Below are 24,478 nucleotides of genomic sequence, written 5' to 3' on the forward strand. Positions count from 1 at the left end.
ATCTTAAGTAACCACCCAGTGATGAGAGAATAGCATGTTTTCCAGATGCATATGACCTCTCCTTTTGAATGGAGAGGGCCATACCTGAGGAACAAATTCCCACAGAGACAAAAAGGGGAACTGCTTCCTAATGGGCTTTGTCATATTTATCTCAAGATGATAAAGGTATCAAGAAGATAAAGCATGTTTTAGGTCCCTATGGAGGAAGGCCCAATCCTGCATATATGTATGTTAGATTGAATCAGGCAGAGTAATCTGATTTCAGTGGAGGAAATAAAAAGTGAAGAATTAAAAAGTTAATTATGTCTGAGGTCTACAACAACCAGAAACTTAGCAAAGACTTCCTAGGATCACGAATAAAACCAACAGTGGAATTTTATACCTGAAACCTCAGATTTTTCTCTGCTATTTACATACTAGAGCTAGTCAAATAGAACAATGAACATCTAGATACTAAAATTAGCAATTCTGATATCATCATTTAAGCTTGAAGACCTCAGGGACAATAAAAAGGTAACCTAGCAAGTCACAGAACTCCATTTTGTTCAAATGAAATCCACTGCACATAGATGAGTATATCATTTTCATGCAAAAAGAATCATTTACAAAAGTTATTTACTTGCCAGGTCCTCCTACAAACATTAATGAATACTTTATATATGGAAACAGGACAGAAAGCCATCAGTGAAAAGACTGTTTTAGTTTTTTTTTTTTTTTTAATCTTTAATTATAAATGCTTCTGTGTTTATCCAAAATGGCATTAGTGGGAAAAAGTGATTACAAATCACAACTACAGTTAACTGCAGACCAGGTCATACTTAGACCTAACCTGTTTTATCACAAAATGCAGAAGCAATTGTGTCATGCACAATCCCATTTGCTGGGAAGTTAATCTTACTGCATTGTTAAAACCAAGAACATCCTACTTATCTGCATATCAAAAAAACATGCACAGTGAGATACCATATGAAATAAGCTCTTGCTTCAGAACTAAATCAACTTTGCTTAGGCAGCAAGGCATCCATTCATCTCTTACTCTTGGTACATACAGTGAAGTGAAACTCCACAGACAGCTGACACTCATAAATAGCTGCCACACTACCTAACAGTTTCATATATTTTAAGCTTAACTAAGGTTCTGATCTCACTAAGCAATACTATTTTCTCTGTTTGCTACAGAGGCTTCCAAAATTAGGTGCCGAATACAACAGTTTGATTACAACACTAAAGGCTATATTCATAAGGGTATAGTCATAAAGTTACATAATATGCAACTATCAAACATTAACACTTGAACAAAGTCCAACATATATTCATGCTAGGTCCTTGACTGTTCATCTTCTAATCAGTCAAAATGGGATAGACTATTTTTGTTATGCAGCCTCCCCATTAGTTAGAATGCTCACAAGAAAACAGTCTAGTAATATAACCCAGCTTTCATCTTGCTAGAATTTTACTCATTTAACTCATCAGAGTGAAGACAGCCTTTTTGTTACATGCTTGGAAACATATTTTAGAGGGAAAAAAAAGCTTATCTTAAATCAAAAGCATGTACTTCAATCTGTATGTTGCATTATTTTAAATTGTAAAATACTCAATTGCAAAATACTCGATACTGTCAAAATGAAGTTCTCTAATAAGGTCATTGCAATGTTTCCTGATCCTTTCCTCCCCCTTTAGTTTTTCATTCCTGTGTTTTGTTGTTTGTGTGACAATTTAGGTTGAAACTAAGTACAAGAATAGTGGAATATCACCAACACAGAAATTCTATTTTTCTGATAGAGTCTACAAATCCTGCCTTGTATAACTTCCTACCTTGGGAAATTCTATTCTTTTTCCTATATTTTACACTTACAACCATACATGATCGTTGTATATACATTTTTCTACTACATGAGGCTGTAAGTAGTGCATATACTTTCTGCTGCATGTGCTGCAGAATTTGGTTTGTCAAAATGGCCTTTTGCTGTTAAATTTCACAGTGCATTTAACAACAATAAAGAATGTCTTTTAGACTGCTATTCCATTACCAAGATGCATTCAAATCTATCAGTCTTTTTTATTTTGCTCCTTCCTTCTATTCCCTCACTCATTTTTGTTCCCCTTCTCTGGGAAATAATGACAAAAAGCAACAGATAAATTCTTTGTATCAAAAGGACCTTATTTTCCCATTATACTTACCAAATATTGCCTGACACCACCAGCACATGGAACCTGCACCAAATACGTATCTTGCTGTTCAGTAGATAAGACTGCATTCAACACCACGAATACTTGACTCAGGAACACTGGCAGCACTGGGAAGGTAGTTTACAACTAAAGCACATTACAGAGCCAGCACAGCAGCAGGGTAACTCCTACCGCAGAAGGACTGATGAAGTCATCAGTAAAACACAGACAGCACGCACAAGTCACAAACTCCCTGCACTCTCAAACACAGTCCATCAGAAGTCCATCTACTCTGGGGATGGATGCCTTTATTACAAACTTATTTCTCCATTCATTTTTCCTCTCCAGTTTGGTTTACTGATAAACTATTTACCATGTGCAGAACAGCTCTTACTGCAAAAAACAAAATCTTTTAACTCTGTCTCTGCTTTAAATGTGTTAACTTTTTATAAACACTATCTGAATGCCATTTTCTCTCAATATTGTAAACAACCACTACAGTTTGCTCATCTAAAGATGATCAAGGATGCTTCAACAGATTTTTCTACTAGAAGAATTCAAATCAGCCTTCTGATATTACAGGAAGCAAACTCCCCACTGAACTAAATTTCATCTTCGGAAAGTACATTCAGTAGGTAAGAGCATATGAAGATAGTTTACCAGTAGTATTCTTGGAAAACATTTGAAAGACAGCAACAGGCAAATCCTATGGAATACTTCAAGCAAGACAAAAAAAAAATATTTCCTTACACAGCAGAATATCTAAATCCACTTATAGAAAATGGAAAAACAAAAGGCTAACATGGCACATTAAGTATGCCTGTCTAAACACTATATTATCCACAGGTTTGTAATGGTGGCCAAAATTAAACTATGAGTCACAACACATTACTCAGTACACTTTAAGAGTCATTTATTAGATAACAGATTTATGGAGTATAGGTACATTTTTACTTTTAAATAGTATCAATATATTCACACTAGCAAATGGCAGAGCAAAAGGTCAATGCCCAGACAGTGTCTTCTGTAATGAGTTTTGCTTTTGCATTTTGCCATTCTACACACAGTCTGAACTATAACTATTCTCTGAAACCATTCTAAGTTGGAAGTACCCCATTCTGAGCAATAGCTTTCTACAGAAAACTGGAAATAATATACTTAAGAGTTTTTTTCATGAAGAAGTAGCATAGGTGTATATTATTTTTGATCAGATAATCTATCCAATTTATTACTCAGGGAGCTCCCCTCCCCCCAAATCTATAAGGTATAACCAGAACCTTTAGTGTTATGTAGTTAAATCTTAAATTATGGAATCTATGCTGCATAATAGACCAAAGCATAGAAATGAATATATAGCATAAGAATGATTGATATTCATACTGAAGTGAATGTGAATACATATTAATTACTAGCAAATTATGCAGCATTTAAATGTTTGTAAATAGATTGCTTTATGTAGCTTGTTTTTTTCAAGTACTTACTGAAATCCTAGAGACAGACACTTAGCACCATGTTTGAATAATGAAGGACTGGTGATGAGCTTTAATAAAAAAAGCTACAATTGTACTAAAAGAGAAACTCCAAATTTTTATTAGGATTTTAACAGACATTGCAAAAAATATTGCATAATGATTGGAAACATAGTATTTTAAACAAAGTAGCAATGTGGTATCAAGTAAAAGAAAGACTGGAACAACTGTCCATATATGCTGTAAGGAAGATATACCAGGAAGATGTACCAGGATATGACATTTTAAAAATTCAAGGGCAAATATGAACAAGAAGCCACATTTTGATAGACTGACTACACACCACAGATGTTTTACAAACTGCATAGCAGCATTTTTAAAAAAAAGAAAAAAAAAAGTGTTATCCTAATGATACTGTATTCCTGCATTTGGAGCAGCTTACAAGGCAGAGATTTTGTTTACAACATCAATATTTTAATAGCTCTGGATTCTCTTAAAAATAAACTAATTCAACAAAAAAGCCTGTATCTACATTTGAAAACAAAAGTGCATGAATTCATGTATTGAGAAGTAGTGTTACCTCTGAAGAACACCGAGTATTTAAAAAGTTTATTTTAGTAGATCAGCAACTGATGATACTGTAGATATAGATCTGCACTGTGCTACAAGTGAGATTCTTCCAACACCAGCTCCTATAACTGAGCACCCTCTTCTCCTAAGCAACCAAGACGCTTCTTCCTACCCTAAGATTATCAGGGTTCTGGGTAGTTAAAAAGAATGCCAAATACCAAAGCCACCACATTCCTGAACATCCCCCCCCCCCCAAAAAAAAAAAAAAAAATCAGTAACTCAAGACAGATGTTTTAAAGTACATTTAGCCATAAACTCAGCCATAAATTCTTCAGCATTCAGGATCCTTCCAGTCAGGCAACTACTTTTAAACACTGGAGAGCTGCAGCAAGGAGCCATTAGAACTGAAAGACAAGAACTGATGAAAGCCTGTCTCCTGCCTTGTATTGAAAAATTTGTGGGTAACAAGCTTTATAATGTGTACTCAGAGAACAGGGTGGTTTCTTTTAAAACCCACCTAAAACCCAGTTGGCATGGTCAGTTGCACATGGATCCAGATTCTCCTTTCCACATAACTGTGGCAACAGCTGAAAATTACCACAAATAGCAATAACTTCTCTCCCTTCAACCAAAAAATGAAAGCATGGAAAGAGGACATATAGTTTCAAGATTCAGTCAGAGCTTTTTGTTTAAGCTCTTCAGTAATTTCAACTCATGGCACTAAAGAAGGAGATTTCATTTCTTTCTGGGCACCCTTAGCACTCCGGATTGAAAAAGGCAGTGAATGTTTAGCTGGACTGGACCCAGAATGGGAAATGCACAGATACCAAAGTTATGAACTGCAGCCAGACTAGCCATAAACAAGTATCCAGTACAGAAGTTACAAGCAATAAATTTAGCCATTTTTGTAAACATCTCCTCCTTACTGATCTCTTTATTTTTCCTATAATGGAAATATGTACTGTATTTCTTTGTTCCAAGCACTGGTCTGTTTCTGTTTTAGCTTTGTGGCACAGTTGCTAAGTGCAACAGGCTAGAGACACTAACATTAATACAAACAAGTTGGAAAGTCAGTTCAGGTTATTACAGTTTTGCTATACCAGGGCATTTTTCATAGTATGTACTCTCTATTCACAAATACTTTGTAAGATCTTTTATTATGGAAGACTGGAAGCAAACTGGAGCTGTTCATTTAACAGAAGTGTTGAATATGTATTTCTGATATGCCTTATGCAATTAATGAATCATGTCTCATCTTATGAAGATGATGCATTTAATATTCATATCAGTAATTTAAAATGCTCCTCAAAAAAGCAGCATTTTTATAGACAAATTAACAGAAAGGAGACAATACATCTCACGATACCATGAAACAAGTAAAGCCCTTTCATTAGCTGCATTATAAATTCATAACCGTTAATCACATACTTTGAATTTTGACTGCTCAAGCAGTTTAACCCTCAGCCAACTGCAGGACAAGGAAAAAAGTTTTAAAATCAGACATCACCGTAGGTGTGAAAGTAAAAACTAGTATTCCATGTTTTAGCTTTAAAAGTTTTGCTCCCAGAAGTGAAATAACTGTTACTAGTTCAAAAGAAAAACAATCATTGTTGATAGGTCAAAAACAAGTTGTACTAAAAAGCTACTGTAAATCAGAGTTCACTTAGATCATTCCTAACATTTTTTAAATGCTTATCCTAGATCACCTGTTAACCGGGAAGATCACCATAACACTGATTTCATGAGGAAAGATGAGCTTAAAAGCTGAACGTTTGTCCAAGACATTATTATAAAGCTCTGACTTTTTCCTTATCTTTCAAATATTTGGATGATAATTTGTTATTTAAAAATAAAGACCAAATACAGAGAGCACATTTGGTCAGAATCTTGTCCCACTACAATTCGGTGTTTTCCTGTATAAACGTGCACACCATTAAGAGGCTGTTTTTGAAATGCTATCAGTCAACAGAAACACGGGCACTAGTGAATCAGAAAACACATTTTAGGGTTTTGTTTTTAAATTATATAAGTTAGATAAAACTACCCTGTCCAGCAAGTTCCGAATTTTTCAAACATTAAGGCAACTTTCATTACTTTCCAGCTAAACAGTATTATAAAAAATAAATGTCACTTCAAACCTTATATACACAGTGACAGAGTAGATTTAGCTAGAAAGTATCTTTAGTACATTAATAAAGTGTCACATAGTATTACCGAGGTTATATCAGGTGCTTGAGTGTATGTGCAATTGGAGTGGTTTCAATGTTTAAAGTACAGGTTTCAAAACAGAGCGCAATGAACGTCCTTCTTTAGTGAGTTCTCGTGTTACACACATACATGGCAGTGGAACAGCCTCCTCTCTTCTCTCCACAGCATTATAGCTACATTTCTTCAAATGGTCAGCCATGCTTACGATGTCAGCAAACTTCCACTCATTGACAGTACAGAAGGCTGTACTGAATCGCCAAACCTAGAAAACAAGTTATACTTAGGCTCAAACATACCTAAACTCAGAATACAAAATTAAGTGTTTGCTATTACTTTCAGACATGCTTTTGGGTCTACTAGAGCTCTTGCTAAAAATCAAAATGACAAAGAAACATACAATGTTAATTTTTGGACAGTCAGTCCCAGGCTGATTCAGATTCCAAACTGAAGGCAGATGCTATTTCTTCTGTCTACAAAGTAGGTATGATCAGCAGTTAAATGACAAAGTGCCACATGACCATAAAACACAGTGAAAGTCCACTTCTAAAGTGATCAATTTCTACAATTACAAATGACCGCAGATACCCTGGTGGGTGGGTGGGGCAGGAGGGCAGGAAGTGGTGAAAAATACACTATACAGAAGTCACCAAAAGTTTAAGAACTTAAACACTTGATTAAAGCAAAGTATCATAGCAACGGATACAATCTTAAGAGATGGTAAAAATTTAAACTGCTTTAAACAGTACAAAAGCAAGAAATGCAAACTTTGTAGGTAACTTTCCTGCTTTCAGAGAATATCAGTATTAAAGAAAATCATGAAGTACATAATTGCTAGATAAGCTTCCAATTTTCCCAAGACTTTAAAATATTAATTTGACATCAAGTGAAAACTGGACCGACATCACCTCAACTCCTACTTCTTAAAGTGCTGAGAAAACTGAAAACACCAGGGACGTAGCAACTGAACCAACCTAACAATTTTTGCTAACTGCTGTTCTATAGACAGCCTACTTCCTGAAGTGATATCATACCTAAAAACAGTAGTATCAATGGTGACCAGGCAAAATAATAATGCTCAGGGAAAGAGCAGAGATATGGGGGGGGGGGGGGGGGGAATAGCTTACCTTTTCTTTTATTTGCCAAGAAAAACTTCCATCTGGATACTTTCTCTTCTCCCAAAGTAATATCACCATTCCTCGTGCTTGAAGCAAGCTTCCACACACATCTCTCATTAAACGTGACACTCTTGAAAGCTGACATAAACTAAAGCCATCTAGAAAACTAGCAATATGCTGCAGAACCTCAAAAGGTAGACTACTCAGGTGGTCATTGTGTAGTCCAACTAAGCAGCTTTTCGCTGGTTCTACTAATACTGTAGATATGCAAGGCTGAACTCCAAATGACCGTAAGTGGCGGTCATGAATAATCTTTGCCCCTTGCGTTGAAGGGCAAAACCTACGCTGAGAATATGTACACCCATAATACGCCAGCGGACACCTCTGCTCCATCCAGCCATTAAGACCAGCATGAATGTCACCATGCACGTTCTTAAAATGTGAAGAAAATTCATTCCTCCTGAACAACTGTCCACAAACAAATGTAAACATTGAACGCTGTTTTGTTTGGTATCTAGCCACATATTCCAATACCAAATCCAGTCCAAGGGTCTGGAACGGACTTGGATTTGAGAGCTGTGGGTTGGCATGATCACACGCAGAAGCTGAAGCTATTTCCCCTACCATTGTATTTGTGGCCAATATAGCAGATGGGAGAGAAAATGTTTGGGTCCCAAAGTCAACGTGATACATATCGACAGCACGACTTTCTGATATCCCCCTACCTCCAGGAGAGTCTCCTAGACAAAACAGCAAAGCTGCTGTGATTAGATCAATCCCTTGAAGACCCATAGGATCTTCTGTTATCTCCAAATCTGATGTATCAACAGCTTTGTCTTCTTTTGGTGTGGACCAGTAGTGATTAACAAGGAATTTGTATGACCGATGCCGTAAAAGAGAAAAGGCATCTACATTTCTCAAACTTTCTTGTTCCACCTGTCTCTCTAACATTTCTTCTTCATTAGCATTACATGGTAGTACATGATTAACACTGCCATTAACTAAGTGATCAGATGGTATTACTTCTCTAAGCTGTGTTGCTGCAGGGAAGGAACTGCAAGACTGTAACACTTCATCCTCAAGAGATGCAGTACATTCTCCATTTGCTACACTGGATGGTTCTGAATTAGATACACCAAGATCTTCATTCTGGTCCAGCAGCTTTGAACTTTCACTTTCTACATGAAAGCCGTTACACAAAAGAGAAGAATTACTGAAGTTTACATTTAAGTCATGTTTTTGCATTAAATCATAACAAATATCACTAGAACCATTTTGCTCCATTTGTGAATTTTGACTCAGGCTATCAAAGTTAATTCCACCAACTGCTCCTATGTTATCTTCATCTGGATATTCATGGTCCTGAATAATTCCATTAGAAGCTTCTTCTTTAGTCTCTGTGTCTTCTCTCCTTTCATATGGTGAAATGCCAAGCCTTGAACTTAACATACTGATGTCCCTTGTAGCAGTGTTCAGGATATCCAGAGCAGCAGCTAAACTCCTTGTTGTTTCTACAGTAGCTTGATAAAGTGCACCATAAGAATCTTCATCTACAGGCATCAAACCATTTGAATGCACTGCATCTGGGGCACTTGCTTTGACAGAGGTGGTTTGCTCTCTGGATTCCGATATTTGATCAGCTGCTTTTGACATCATAGTTGCTACTTTAAGTGATTCCAGTAACATGCGCTGGTCTTGAAGGGCTAAAGCCATATCTAGCTGCTCCACTTCATCAACATCTTTACTCAGATTCTCATAAGATTTTCTGTCTGCATAACTGACTGGCCATCTATTCCACTCCATGGTACAACATACCACACTTGCAGGACAAACTTCTAGATGATCAGCAATTTTATTTCGGGCTACTATGAAGGGACATCCAAAGCCACTATTCAGACAAGGCACTCTTTCAAGTGGACATAAGATGCGATGCTCCTCAGCTTTACATGAATGAAAAACTGCTCCACAAACCAACGGGCAGCCAATCAAATCACAGGAAATGCCAGGCTCTGGTCTGGTCATACAGCGACGACTGACACAGTTTACACAGTGTAAATGCTGTTGATGTTCCTCCATGACTGTAAATCCAATTCTGAGTAAAGAGAAAGGAGACAGAAAAGGTAAAATATTACCTCAATACTATTAATAATTACTAACAGTTATTTGCCTTTTTTCATTCTCTGTATGAGTGGAGAGATACATGTTAACACAACATGAATTGATCAGCAGCCCTTTTAAGAAAACAAGTACATAACATTTTATCTTAAAAAATAGTGTTTAAAAGTTCACTGAATATTACAGATATACATTTATACAAGAGTTCAAGACATATTCCATGCATTTGTATTCACTAGATATGAAATACACAACTCAAAAAATATTGTACAGTAATTCCCTTTGAAGTAGTGCTTGTGCCCCTCCCCATTTCAAATAGCTATTTCAACTAAAAATAAAGCATCACCATTGACTATCTCTTATCACTTAAAATCCTAGACTATATGACTCCATAGAGGAGGGAGAAGAAACAGAGGAACCCAGATTCATTCTCATCTATGTTACATCTCAAGTTCTCTAAAGAGGTGTCCTGTTCCCTAGGCTGCTTGCTGTGACCTATGCTTCTTAGTCTCTGTTCATGCAGTTCATCTAAGGCAATCTGCAACATTCAGTGTGCATCTCTGGATCTTCTGTTGTGTGCCATTCTCCCCCACGCACACAGTTCTGCATAGACAGCACTCCTCTACAACAGCATCTTACTCTTTTTTCTAGTCTATAGCCTGTAGCTCCTCTTTTATTTTTATAGTAGCTGTTGTACAAAGGTAGCAATTAGACCATGCATAAAAAAAACAAACAAACAAATCTTTGCATTTCACTGAAAATTCTTACATAGAACTACAACACCCAGCATGGCTCTACATAGACCTCCAGTTCTACCTACAAAAAGGTACTTCCTCTCCACACTCTATGAGCCTCCCTAACTACAATACAGATAGTTCAAAGTGTAAGGGTAACACAGCAAGGGTAACTTTACATAACTAGGCCAAACAGCAATACAAAGTCAGTTTAAAAAAAAAAAAAAAAAAAAAAAAAAAAAAAAGTAATACATTAAAACACATACTGACACAAAAATGGTATTCTTTGTTGTGGGAGGGAGAAAAAATTTGTCTTTGTACCATACTGCCAAAAGCTCTGATACTTTTATTAGCTTGACCATAGGCCCAAGCAAGTGTTCAAGCCCTACTGGATGATAATATAACGCTCTCAGAAATTATACCATTAGATGACAGTTCAGAGATATCAATCAGTGAATGAACTACACAGAGGCTGAGCTCAAAACACTTTGTACATTGCTTAGTTTCTTCTTTTCCTTATCCCTCACCTTCCAAAATTATTTTTCTTGAAAAATAAAATACTTGAAGAATTTAAGATTAACAAAAGAGAAATCGTTCCTTATTTTATTCTACTGGCCAGCAAGTATTTTCCTGTAGTGTCTTCAGTCTGAACACTGCAGTTTCAATGAATTAACACTTCTTAAATTAAAAATATTCAAAACTGACAGTAAAAATAAAACCAATTAGCATTACTCTTTTTGTTCAAGCTTAGAGTAAGAGAAAATAAAATAGTATTTTAGACACTCGATTTTAGATTATTTAAATGCTTTAAATAAATTTCTGTGACATTTATCTCAGATGTATGTTTAATATTCTGAAATTCATGTCAATTTTAAGTAGCAATCAAACCTCATCCCTCCATCCCTTGTAATGTAGATAGCTCAAATGTTTTAGCTACCCACTCTTTTGAGCATTTCTAACAAAGAAGCATATGTGCTACACTTCGCAGGCAAAACACAGCTGAATTTACACAGTAAATAACAAATACTTCTTTTTTTTTTTTTTTTTTTTTTTTTTTTTTTTTTAAAAATCACACACTGTCAAGTGTGCCACTCACTGAACTCTGACTGATTTGCTAACGATTTTAGCAAACCTTTCTGGCACACAACCTGCTTTCACCTTAGATATTAAGTCAAACAGCACCTACAGCCAAGAGTTGAAACATGTTCTGTGAAGAATCAAAAACGGAAAATTACTGACTTTTGTGGGAAAACAACCTTATTCCTAGTTCCTCTGCCAGATCCCTCTTCTTAAGTAATTCCTGTCAAATATATACACATCTGCATTAATGAATCTATAGTCTTCTATTAGGAGAATTTTCACTACTATAAAATAATATCCTTATTTAATGTTAAAGCTATTCTTTCATCGTATAGATTTTTTTTTAAATAAACCACCATCTCCTAAAGGCTACATCCAACTTTTAGTATTGTTTAAAGAACCACACAAAGAAAGGTCTTGAAAATGGCCAGTCATATTAGCAGTTTAGCTGCAAGCTCAAGACACATTTTTACATGTTTTTCACATCTCTGCTTTTCAACTAGGTATTCATTATACAGCAGTCATCAAAACCACTTCCACTAGGTAAGTGGTGGGATGGAGAAATACATAAAATACACACGTGGACACAGTTGAGATCATTAGCTTTCTACTGAAAAAGAGCTGGGAAATTGTACTGTTCAGGGAATTGTAGCATAAGAGTTATGTAGCAGTGACTGGAAAGGGGTACTTTCCAATTTGCTGCTACAAAGCAGCATAAAAGCAAAGTCCAATCAGCTTCCTACAACTATGTTTAAAAATAAAAAAAATACATATTACTACCTACTTCCAAAAAAACCCAAAAAACACCCCCCCCCCTAAAAAAAAAAAAAAAAAAAACAACACTTTTCTCACTACAAGATGGCCAGATATGTGCCATCTGCAGACCAGAATGGAAGTTTGTTAACTAGAGCACACTGCTGTACTAGCTCAGTTATACTGCTCCTAGGCTGAAGCTGGCTCATATTCAGACAGCTCAGAACACAGTTAAAGCAAGCTCATGTTTGCCTCCACCATTTGTGTAGACATACCCTAAATTAGTCAACCATCATTAAATACTGTCTTTAAATAGCCTATGTGAGCTTACACAGAAGAACATTCTATTAAGACAGTAAAACATCCTCCTCCCTAGCATACTATCTTGGTCATTACAAGTCAGATTGTGAAACCTGAGTTGTGCGATTTATACCAGCTTTTATCAAGTTCCAAGACTCCTTCCAGGCATTAACTAATATTCACCAAAACTTAATGATCTCACACATACAAATGGAAGTTTGAAATGCATAAGAAAGATAATCTAGTGAAAACGTCGAATATCACTGACAGTACACAAAGGCCAGATCAGTCACTAAAAATACCATGTTTTGGTTAGGTAGATGCTAATTTAGTCCTGTAACAGATGCTTGAGATTGTTTTTATAAAGCAATAGTTATGCATATGATCAGTTAAATAGTTAAAGTAACCTATTCCCTCAGTTTCCTTAAATCAGAATGTTACAGGTCACTAAGAAGTTTGATATTACTTGCCATTTCTCTTAAAATTTGAATCCATTGGCACCTGCAATAATTTAAAATCTCTTTGGACATCAGTAGAATATCAGCATGACATTCACCAAAATTCCATGTGTTCCTCAGGCCTTGATTTCATAGCATGTGCTGCAGAACTTTAATTTAGTCAGAATGTCACATTTTATTTATAGCTTACTATAAAGCCCTTTTATGCATTTTAAACATCCTTTTCATACTTTTTCTTTTTTCTTTTAGTGCCTGGCTTTCAAACCCCACAACTATTTTGTGGAGTCATGAGTTCCTGGATTGCTTAACTGGTTAAGACTTCTCATACAGTTCAGTTATACAAATATAAAATTTAAGTCCAAATACAAAAGTTAACCAAACAACCCTATCAAACAGATACCAGGTGAAACAAAAGAACATTATCTCTAAAATCTGAATATTCATCAATCAGTTAATGGTCACTGCTCATTCAAATCTGTAACTTATTTATTCTTGTGAACCACAACTTAGCCTTTTTTGGATTCACGGATTAAAAGCATCCACACGTGAATCATTTTTCTTTCAAGTAGCACAACTAATATATCCCTAATATCATACTGAAAACTAGAAGGAGGACCCTCTTCCCAAACATTATCTTTTAAAAAAGAAAAAAAATAATGGGCAAAGTAGAGCTAAAGAAAATTCCTGCTGCAGGTAACAATGTCTAAACCTGTACTTTGAGTTACTCTGAGATATAAAATTGAAAGAGCTAGCAAATATACTTGTTGTTGTTGCAAAGTAACCAGAAGAAAAATATCAGTCATTAAAATAGGCACTGAAGAGATTTATAGCATTTATACCCTACTGTGCTCGTTAACAAATTTTGGTAAGAAGTTAGAATGTCAAATCAGTGACTACAGCAAGAAAGAACAGCTGCCCTTTTCTGATAGCCTAATGTCAGCAACAAGGTTGAGTTCATATGAGATGCTTAAGTATGCATACTTGACTGTTACTAGCAGAGAAACCTAAAAATACATCCAGTTCCAGTGAGGTGACCACTGCTCTCAGAATTTGTGTGATCACTTGATGTTATTGTACATACTATACAGTCAGCTGACCAAATAAGCCAGAACATGGTTTGAAAATCTGTCATAATTAAAAGGATTAAAATTCCAGCTGCTACAGCCACATGATTTTCAGTTGCTGTTGTAACATAAATATTAAAATAGCATAATAAGGGTTTCAAACAATCACTATACAGTACTTCAGCTGCAAGTGGGAGCTCTCACTGTCTCCTCCACTGCAGAGTATACGGTATCATACTTAGTATTATCAAACTCAATGTCTGCTTACTTACTTTCCCCTATGTAAATTCCTTTGTACCGAAAAGTTATGAAACCAGCGACTATTCCCACTGGTGAAACCCTCTGTTACTCAGCTACCTTTTATTCATCAAAACTATAAAAGCTCAATTGTCTTTGAGACGCTTTCCTCTATCACATCTGATTGAATTGGCCAAGAGTTTCTTAAATTACTGGTTTACGGAAGCAGACGAACAGACAGAGGCATAAGTCTGCAGATTAAATTCTCAGGGGCATCCAAAACCACCCACAGACAGCCGGGTACATGCAAAACATTCAAAAAAGTTTTGGGAGGTGCAACATAAACAAAAGAACACACTATCATACTCCTGAACCTCTCATCTTTCATCCAGGTATGTGAATAAAAAGTCTATAGCTGTGGCTAACTAGTCTCTTATGTGGAAACTACATTTTAGAAAGCAAAGGGACAAGATTTAAGTGACATTTGTATATAAAAAATAAATAAAAAGCATGATTCAGAGGTTTTCACAAATTGAAAAGGCGAGAGGCATAAAAAAGGTTTAGTATACTTTGCCAGAATAGAACTGGTAGTATTATAGATAAATATTGAATGAGCTATTTTATTTTTCTATATTCTATCATACGTGACAGAATAACTATCATTCACCTTGACTACTAGGTCTACCAGATGTGTTAAGCAAGCTTCGTAGTCTTCCGGAAAGTGAGATTTTCCTGTCTTCTCATCCCTATCTGGCACAAAAAGTATAGTAATTTTCATATCTACAGAACACTTTAATCTGTTACTACAATAGTATGGCCACATTAACTTTCTAGTGTGCATGTTACACTCACTTTTTGTTTTGTTTTTTCCCCATCAGTTTTCAGATGACAGATGGATTCTGTGAACTAGGGGTTCGGTAATGACATTTTTTCAACCCAACAGAGAGCAACTGCCACCACTAGCTGCCATCCCTGCTAGAAGTGAGCAATAAAAGGCAGATCTAACTCTACTCCTCAAGACTCCACAATGACTGAGATTAAACAGCCCCATTTCAAGGCTTCTCCAAAGCCAGTGCAGCCTTTGCCCTCACATCAGGAAACTGGCTACCTCAAACTCTGCTTAAATGTTTCGCCATAGGAAGCACAATAGGAAGCAGAGACCTACAGCAAAGTTAATCTCATGCTACACTAACTTCCAAGTACTTTTTAAAATGGTAAATTCAGAAGAACAGCAAACAACATTACAAATTACTAACTATTAAAATGAAACAAGAGGTGACAAATTTAAAAAGGTATGTGCCTCATCCATAAAAAAGAAGAGTATCCTCCCAGGATGGAGCTGGCTACAGACATGAGACAAACCAAACCAAACAAAAAAAAAAACAACAACAAAAAACCTTACTCCACTGGGATTTTTTTTGTTTGTTTGTTTTTAAATCAGTGAATTCATAAGAAGGAGTTTCAAATACTAAAGCCCAAACTGTTATACAAGCAGTATGTTACTTTCACCATTATCATCACAGGCTACGACAATTTCTAGACATTACACAATAGCAGCAGAAAAAGGTCATGCTCAAAACACAGCTTCTTATTGCAAGAAAATACACAAGGGGGGAATACACACTCCTGCAAGATTCTAGTTTTATCAGTAATCTAACACCTAGTGAATGATCAAAGCATTGACATGTACTTACTGCTTTCTGAAGCATCATTTAAAAAGGACTAAAAAACCAAAAATCTCTAACAACATCAAAAATAGTGATCAGCAGAATTACAAAAATGTAGCTTCTGTGATTTTAACCCTAAAAAGAAAAGATTTGGAAAATCTTATTCCCTGCCCTACCCCAAACTTCCACCCCAAAATACAAGCTGACTTGTATTTTGTATTCTTTTCAGTAACCTTTTAGAAGCTCCTTTTTTCCCCCAGGGCTAAATCTTTTCCTCCCCTTCAGAGAATTCAGCTAGATATTTCCTCCCAAATATTTTCAGATTAAAAAAAAATAGAATTTAAGGGAAAATAAAATATTATTATGACTAAAGTACACCTCCAAAGATGCCCCATTTGTCTGATTTGTTCTGTTCTAGAACATGAGCTTTGATGGAATGAGAATACACCTCTCTCTATCACTATCAGATTCCATGAACACTGAATATCAAAACATTTTTTCTTAGAGCATTTTTGCAACAGATCTGCCATGCATTCTTTACTTCCTGACATATTTCCCAAATAAGAAGGCCAAAAGTCTCAATGCGCCGTTACCTACACGCTACTACAAGACCACCACACAAAGAACAGCCTGGCTCAGGCACAAAAGCACTCTACCTGAGATGGTGACAGGGCAGAATCAGCTAGAGCACCAGCAGATTTCATGTGTAGAGCACTTCTGAATTTGTATTCAGTGCAACTCCTTGATTGCTGCAGACTCTGTAAAAAAAATGAGATCAGAAATAAAGTTTCATTTCAGGTGTACAGATTGCTTTCCATATGCACAATCCTTTGGAAAAAATCACATGCTTACAGTACCTGGAGCTACAAATGGTTAAACATTTTGTATTTTTTTTATGAAAACTAAACAAATTGTTAATAAACTCTGCAATCACAATGTATGCTCTGTCATTCTAGCTTACTGCCTGTTGTTAGTCAGACTAGATGGTTACTCATTATATTGAAGGCTAGAAGGGACTATTAAAAAATATTCACTATGACCTGCTTCACTTAGTTCTTCAGTGTGGCCCAACAGCAACCATTAAAAAAACAAAATGCATCAAGACTCAAGAATAATTTCAAGACTGCACCAATTGGAAAAACTAAAAAGATGTTTTAGCTTAATTATTTTATGAGGTGCATTTTATCTTTGATAAAATTCATTCATCTTCAGTCTTGAGGCAGAACTTATCTGCTTAATGCTAGAAGGGCCTTTAAAGTAATAAGCATCATCCTCCATGTGTTCATACTCATCGATTATTATTAAAAGTTAATAGATACAGAAGAGAGATGAAATATCCTCCAAAAGTGACATCCTTATCCTCAGACATCAGCTCCCAAATATTCCAAAAATAAATAAAAAGGAAAGCAATGAAAATTTTCTCAAAAGTCAGAAGCAAAACTATTGCAAAAAAATAATTTGTTCAATATTAGAGTAGGCAGACTCAGCTACCCAAAAGAAGCCACAAATAAATCCTTCATCTTATATAATATTTTAATTCATACATGTTGCAGTAGAATTCCTGACCTCTATATTTATAGCAATCAGGGCAACTCTTGCTAATACGCTATTTCAGGTCTTACTACACAAGTTTAACCAGTTCCCATAGCAAAAGAAGAAAATAAATTTAAAATAAATGAAATGTAAACACATGATAGGTTGAAATGTAGATGTAATACATCCTGAACATAGTAGGTCTTTTTCTTTTATTAAAAATATTCCCTTGTTAGTACCATAAGGCCTGATATGCCAAAGTAGTTAGAACATAGAGGTTATAACAAGACCCCACTGGATCAGATAAAATACTAAAGTTCAAAAGATAAGTTTTGTCCCAAAATAGTTTACAACTTAAAAGCACAATAGAAATGGTAGAAGAACATGAATAAAGATAGTATTCAGAACTTCAACCTTCTCTATTTTCAGGTATTTAACTTTCATATTAAGTAAAGACAAATCTTTTGCAGCACCTATTAGGATTTTTTTTGTGTTTCCAAACTACTTGGTTTTAAAAGCAATGGAAATGCTACTTCTTAGATTTTTAAAAAAATTCCATATTTTGTACCATTTTCTAAAAAAAACATATCCCAAACAGTTGAGAACAGGAAGCTGGGAACATATCTTATAATGAACATGTACCAGTTACTTTCAAAATACCAGCTCTTCAGTATGTTTTAACTTGAACAATGTGAGGAAAAAAAAATCCTACAAGATCTGCACTACAAGTTTATAGTAGGTTTTCGGACATGCAATGAGTCATCAATTTCTGATGTGTAATATAAACGTAGACTGTCTTTTCCAAATGTCAACAGGCATGAAGCTAATATATTTTTTTAAAAGACTTCAGCTGAACTTTCCCATCCAAATACATTCCATAGCTGGTGACAATAGTGACTCAGCTAAAACAAGTTTTGTAAGAGCATTACAATCATAAAAAAGCACACACAGAAACATCTTATTTGCTATGAACCTGCCAGGCTCCAACCAATTTCTCCCTTCCACAGGACTCCTGAAAAACTACAGTTTCTGCTGAAAATGCTTCTAAATAGACAAACATGAAAGTTAACCTTAAAAAAAACCCAACCAAACAAAAAAACCCATCATCCACCTTCAGGCATCTACATTAAAAAAAAAAAGGTATTAGAATTCAGTGAAAAATATGAACCACTGACTTAAGTTTTATAGCAAGAGCTGTGACTATGCCAATTAGAATTTTACCTCATTGTATGTATCTCTCACACGCACATGCCTTAAGTAGTTGAAACCTATCAGGTTTTCAGCGTGATTTCACATTAAGAACTTGGATCAATTTTTTGGCATTTGGTAAACAGCAGTGCAATCTTCCCAATTAGATGTTCTACAGGTCCTATAGGATTTGCAGAGTATTTTAGATTCAAGCAGTATTAACAGATTGCAATAAAATAAAAGACACACCAAGTGCGACAAGTGTATGTATTGTCAGATTCGCCTCAAGCTGCTCAAAACAGTACCCTGCAAAGTAAATAAGAATCTAGAGCACCCCTGCAATTTTAATCATTTTATCTTGTTTTAGACCAGTTTAAATTACATGATTTTTTGTCTTTTTCCTTTATCCAATATAAAAACTGGATAGTGCTCAGAGACATAAGCAACCTTACATAATATTTCTTTTTAACCCTCAATAATTTAACTATTTATTTATTCATGCTCTATTCAGGAATATATGTTATACAATCTAAGTGACTCATCAACAAAAACTTAAGTTATCTTTGTTCTTATTGTGCAGAACAGGAAATTGAAAGTTACTTGTCACTAATACATTGGCAACTAATGCTCCCATCTCTGTATCACTGGATCTCATTGCCAGAGGCAAACACCATCTGCTTCATTTGAGAGAGGGCTCACCAAATAAACAGGTTTACGAATTTATAGAAAATTTATTTTTTTATTTTAAGTTTAGGACAATCTGACTGAATACAAAGTATAGGTTTGTTAGTAGGGTGAAATCCACAGCTCCTTCAAGAACTTAATAGAAGACTAACAGCAACATGTCTTCTTCAGAAGGGTGCTGCAGGAAGCCCTTTAGTACCTAGATCAAAAACTGAGTTTTCCAAAAACCTACAGACACCTTGCCGGAAAGTTTCCAACCAAGCCTTGCGGGTTGGAAAAAACTCAGCACTTTTTTGCCCATTAAACTTCTAACATCAAAGCAGGAAACAAGGAAAAGAAAGATTAAGAAGTTAATTGACTAAAAGACTGCTTTAGTGCCTAAGAGTAACAAAGAGGCAGAATAAAAACATTTTTTTGCCTATTCTGCTGAGATTCTCCTGTTTTCTGAACACTTTCCAACTTGCAAAAAGTTTGAGACAGAGATCCCACAAAAAGACTCAGCTTGCTACACAACCCAAATTTACTCTATGAATCTATTTCTCCTTGGATGAAACTGGGTTGCTAGGGAAAAAAAAAAGACGACGACGACAACTGGAAAGTGCATGTATTTAACTTGTCTGTCATTTGAACTTCTTTTAATAATATTTTTGCATTTTTGGGAGGAAGGGAGAAAAACAAACAAACATCACTAATACCCTCATCATTATGCATCACTGCAGAAGTGCAAATCCTAACTTTCTAAATCACAGCACAAGCTAAGTTGTATGATAATAGCAAGCAGCAGACAGCAGCTGTCCAGGAAAAGGACTTACCCATCTGTGCTATACACCAACTCAAATGAAGGCAGAGATTTCTCTTGTCCAGAGTGCTAGCACAAGCAAACTGATGTTGCAGCAGCACAGGCTGAAATTTACATTAGTATGTTAATTCACACTTATTTTGGCACACTAACAATAAAATCAGCAAAAGGGAAACAAGGATTATGAAAAGCTCCTCAGCCAAATCTGAGTAGAACTTTACAGAACAAAAGCAAAATGCCTCTCCAGCCCATGAGCTTTCTCCTCAGAGAATTCAAGAGATCTGCTGCAAACAGTGGCATTAGGACATCACTTTGCAAGTGAGGTTAAGTGACTGTTCTAAGGTGTATGCCCTTCAAAGAAGTCACTGTCATCTCCTAGTACACTTCTGACTGCTGATCTTCAGGGTTACAGGAGTACAGTTATGCAACCTTCTTTACCTTTATAATGGAGAAAGAGCTTCCAATGTACATCTACAAGCCCTCAAGAAAGAAAGTGATGGATACAAAAATTCTGAGAAAAGATATCCTCTTTCATAATCTGAGCGCAGGTACTCCAAATACACAAAGGATTAGAGAAGGATTTCAACAATACCTCTGGATTATTCGCCCTCTTCCCCTCTCCTTCCGTGCAGGAAGGGGCCTCTCTGACTTCAGTCCCGACAGCACAGGGCAGACCCGGGTCCTGCCCCTTCCCACGTGCTGCCGCCGAAACCCTGGATAGCGCTGGCGGCACCGCGGCGCGGACGGCCCCAGCAGGGCTCGCCCCGCTGCCCCCGGCGGCCGCAGGCCCGCGGAGGAGCTGGGCCAGGCCGGGCCGGACCGGGCGGCCACCCTGCACGGCGCGTTACCCCCGGCGCACACTGGGCAAGGCGAGACCTGCGCGGCCCGGGGAGGGGCGCACACCGGCACCGCAAACACACCCACCCCGGCGGCCTCCGCCCGGGCGGCGGGCAGCGACCGGCTCCGCGCCCCGGCGGCAGCCAGGGCGGCCCCGGCGCCCGGCCCCGCTGCGCCGCCATTTGTTTACCGCTCAGCTGCCAGGCAGCCGCCGCCAGCCGGCAAAAGGGACGGAGCGCCGCGGCGGCGCAGGCCCCAGCTCGCCCGCCGCCGCTCACCCGTCGCCGTCGCTCGGCTGGCAGGAGGGCGCGGAGGAGGTGCGGGCCGCGGGGAGGGCTGCTCGCTCTGCCTTGCGCCTCGCCGCGTCCCCGCCGGGCTCTCGTCGCCGCTGCCGCGGCGCTCGCCTCGCCTCGCCCCGCCCGGCCTCGCCGCCAGCCGGGCTCCCGCGCGGCCCCAACGGCCGCGCCCCCAACGGCCGCGCGCGCGCGCCAGGAGCCGCAGGGCGGCGGCGAGCGCAGGCTGCTCGGCACTCGCGAGGGGCGGGGGCGGGAGCGCGCGGCGCCGAGCCGAGCCGAGCCGAGCCGAGCCGAGCCGCGCGGCGCCGGCGCGGCCTTTCCTCCCTCGCGGCGCGCGAGGGGCGGCGCTCCGCGGGCGGGGCGGCCTGAGCGAGCCGGAGCGCGGTGCCCGGATGTCGCCTGCTCGGCCTGTCCCGGCCGCCCGTGCGCATGCGCATTGGCAGGGTCGGGAAGGCGGGGGGGGCGGGGACGGCACACGCGCGCTTCGTGCGTGGGAGGCGCGTGCCACGGGGAGGGGGAGCGGGGGTCGTCTGTGCTCCGCTCTGCGCGTGCCTGCGGCGGCCGTTGGGGCGGGCCGGAGGGAGCGGGGCAAGCCGGGGGCCGCGGCCCGGGGCGGCTGTGTGGAAAGCTGGAAAACTGGGCCCCGCCCGGGTAGGAGCGCCCTGTGGCAGCATAGTTACGGTGTTTCAGAGTTTTCTGAGCCACAGCAGTCAGCCGCTGAGGGTGATAGAGCACACAGGGCACGGCCTGGGTATAGGGCGCAGCAAGCACAGCTGTTGTTTTGTATCCAAACAAATCCTGCTTGGCTTCGGTGGGTGCTCCGGGACTGGGCCTTGCTAAAACAATTGTCTCAACAAAACATTTCCTGCCAACCAACTCAAAAATGCCTTTTAATGTTGCTAGCAGTGCCTGCGTAATGGCTTTCACAGTGAGTGGTTTGTGGTGATGCTGCGGGCTTTTAGAGCGCTGCAGTGCAAAATGTTTTTTCTGCTGGAAACGACCTTGCTGCCAGAGGCACGGGGTGCTGAGCCTGGCAGCATGGGTTGGGCTCTTCAGATTCAAGTCCAGGTGTACAGGGGGCTTTAGCCAGGTAGAAATTATTCTGAAAGTTATGGCTGCAATAAGGGTCCTTAGAACATTATTTGTTCTTGATAAATGCCTTGAGGGGATATAGTGTGTCATGTGGTCCTGAGAGAAAAGCACTTTTATTTTCACCTTACACCTGGTTCAAAAGGAACATATTAATATAAACATACTTCATTGACACAAAAAATACAAATTGGGAAGATAGTTCACAAGCAACAGTATCACCTAGCTTTAAACTTCTTATTAAAGACCTTATTTTTCTGCACTCCACTTCTGAAGACCTTATTCCTCTGCCATCTGCGTAGACTTCTGTTCAAGAGAAGCTGTAAGTGTTTAAGAGCAAGCCAAGAGCAAGGTGGCAGGTCCCCTGTGTTTCAGGATTTAACCCAGGTTCAGTAGAGAGTAAGAAACAAAATGCAGCTGTTCCAGGTCTGGACTGCTACATATCTAGAATATTAGAAGATTTAGAAGATTCTTACGTTTTCTTACTAACATAAGCTACCATCTTCATGCTAGGGATGTATGAGAAAACATGAGATGACGTTAATACTAGGCATCAGCTCTTCCTATAATAAGCTCTCTTCCTATAATAATTCTCAGGTTTGCCCCACCCTTATATTATAGCCTTGATCTTGAGAACAAGCCTTTTTTCCTTCATAGGTTTGATTATTGGATCAAGACATAATGATGTAGCCAAGGGTGTTTCAGAAGACATTAGGGATTTGCTTCATGACTCACAGAAGCCAAGCAAAATTATTTAATCTGCTCAGCAGGCAATTATACAAATTGCTGGGCAGAATCCATATAGACAGTCACTGGTATTCACAACTGCTTATTGGTACTGTCTTTCATGGGACAAGTGAAGTTTACTATGCTTCTTATTCTCACCATGGTGAGGTATGCTCTGTGGCTGACTGAGTTCAACCCGCATCAACAGTATTAATTACATAGGGTGTTGTACAGCTTTTTTCTCTAACTGCCTGGGTGCTGGGACTCAGCTCCTATGATGGAAGTGGGGCTTCTTAATTAAATTGCTTCTTTTTAGTGAGAAGAATGAAATTCTGTGGCTTGGACTTATTTTCATATACCTCAGATGATCTCATCATCATTCAGTCTTTCAGAGAAGAATCTGATGCTTCTGTGACACTAGTGAATAGGCCTGTTTACAAACCCTGGGCTGTCCCCTTCTACCTCACCTGAAAATCGGCATCATTCTCATCAAATGCCATTTAGGGTAATCAGGCAAGTTGGAACCATGCAATTTGGCATAGTGCCACTGCCCTACAGGCCAGAAGGCCTTTAAGGATTCAGTGGATGAACAACTGTAGGGGCTGTTTTCTACTGGCTTAAGTCCAAAATGAATGAAACTTCTTTCTAGTTACTCATAAATGGAAAATGAGTACCTGTGTCTGTTCCAGTATTGTTCTGTACGTAACTCTGTCATTGAAGTCAACAGAACACTGAAATGTAAATTGATTCTAGAGGCAGCGTAATTCAGTTCTTTCTCCTAGTCTGAAGTAAAGTCTGTATCAAATGCCAAGACAGTTACTGAGATATGTAGACAATTTCTTGTAAACTACCAGCTTTATATGAAATAAAATATATTCATTTCTGTTGCTAGAAAAAGCTGCAGTTTGTTTGTTGACAGACTTTCTAATAAATGTGAATTATTTAAGTTCTTTCTAGTTTTGAACCTGACAATCACACTTGTTTTTCACTGGTGGACATTTGTTCCTGGAAATTCTTTGTACATGGAGATACGGGGGAAAAATTACAAATGTTTCCGAAACGCATTTGCAAGCAGATATATTAATGCGTGAGTGTTCTTATTTAGCAGCGTGTAAAAATAAACAGTTGAGATCTATCTACAAAGCCACATATGCAATTTATACTGCACAGATCTGAGAGCAGAATGTTTGCAAACAATGGAGAACTCAAACGAGTTGTTTGCATCTTTTAGGTTCATGTTTTCAACCTAGGCCCACCAAGAGATTTGATACTTATTTTAAAACTTTTATAGTTATCCCTTTCCAAGCAAAGCCTATCTTCTCTAACAGGGCACCTCTTCTACCATTAAGAAATTGAAATAGCCTAGAAACATGACATAGTAGGAGAG

General features: G+C 38.3%; 1 protein-coding gene across 3 annotated transcripts; it reads right to left on the reverse strand.

Annotated features, from left to right (window-relative positions):
* Positions 1–3,786: 3,786 nt before the first annotated feature.
* On the reverse strand, positions 3,787–21,390 carry FBXO30 (F-box protein 30). Of its 3 annotated transcripts, XM_062572346.1 has the most exons (5): positions 21,259–21,390; positions 20,157–20,247; positions 16,596–16,697; positions 7,541–9,623; positions 3,787–6,678 (listed from the first exon to the last, which is right to left on the reverse strand). In XM_062572346.1, the coding sequence occupies exons 4-5, from the start codon at positions 9,605–9,607 to the stop codon at positions 6,475–6,477; spliced, it is 2,271 nt and encodes a 756-aa protein (XP_062428330.1). In that variant the 5' UTR covers positions 9,608–9,623; positions 16,596–16,697; positions 20,157–20,247; positions 21,259–21,390; the 3' UTR covers positions 3,787–6,474. The 3 variants fall into 3 exon arrangements, with proteins under 3 accessions (XP_062428330.1, XP_062428331.1, XP_062428332.1); XM_062572347.1 differs by lacking the exon at positions 20,157–20,247; XM_062572348.1 differs by lacking the exons at positions 20,157–20,247; positions 21,259–21,390 and adding an exon at positions 20,736–20,822.
* Between the last annotated feature and the right edge of the window lie 3,088 nt (positions 21,391–24,478).

Source organism: Rhea pennata, chromosome 3 (assembly GCF_028389875.1).
Source record: "Rhea pennata isolate bPtePen1 chromosome 3, bPtePen1.pri, whole genome shotgun sequence".
Classification (NCBI taxonomy): Eukaryota; Metazoa; Chordata; class Aves; order Rheiformes; family Rheidae; genus Rhea; species Rhea pennata.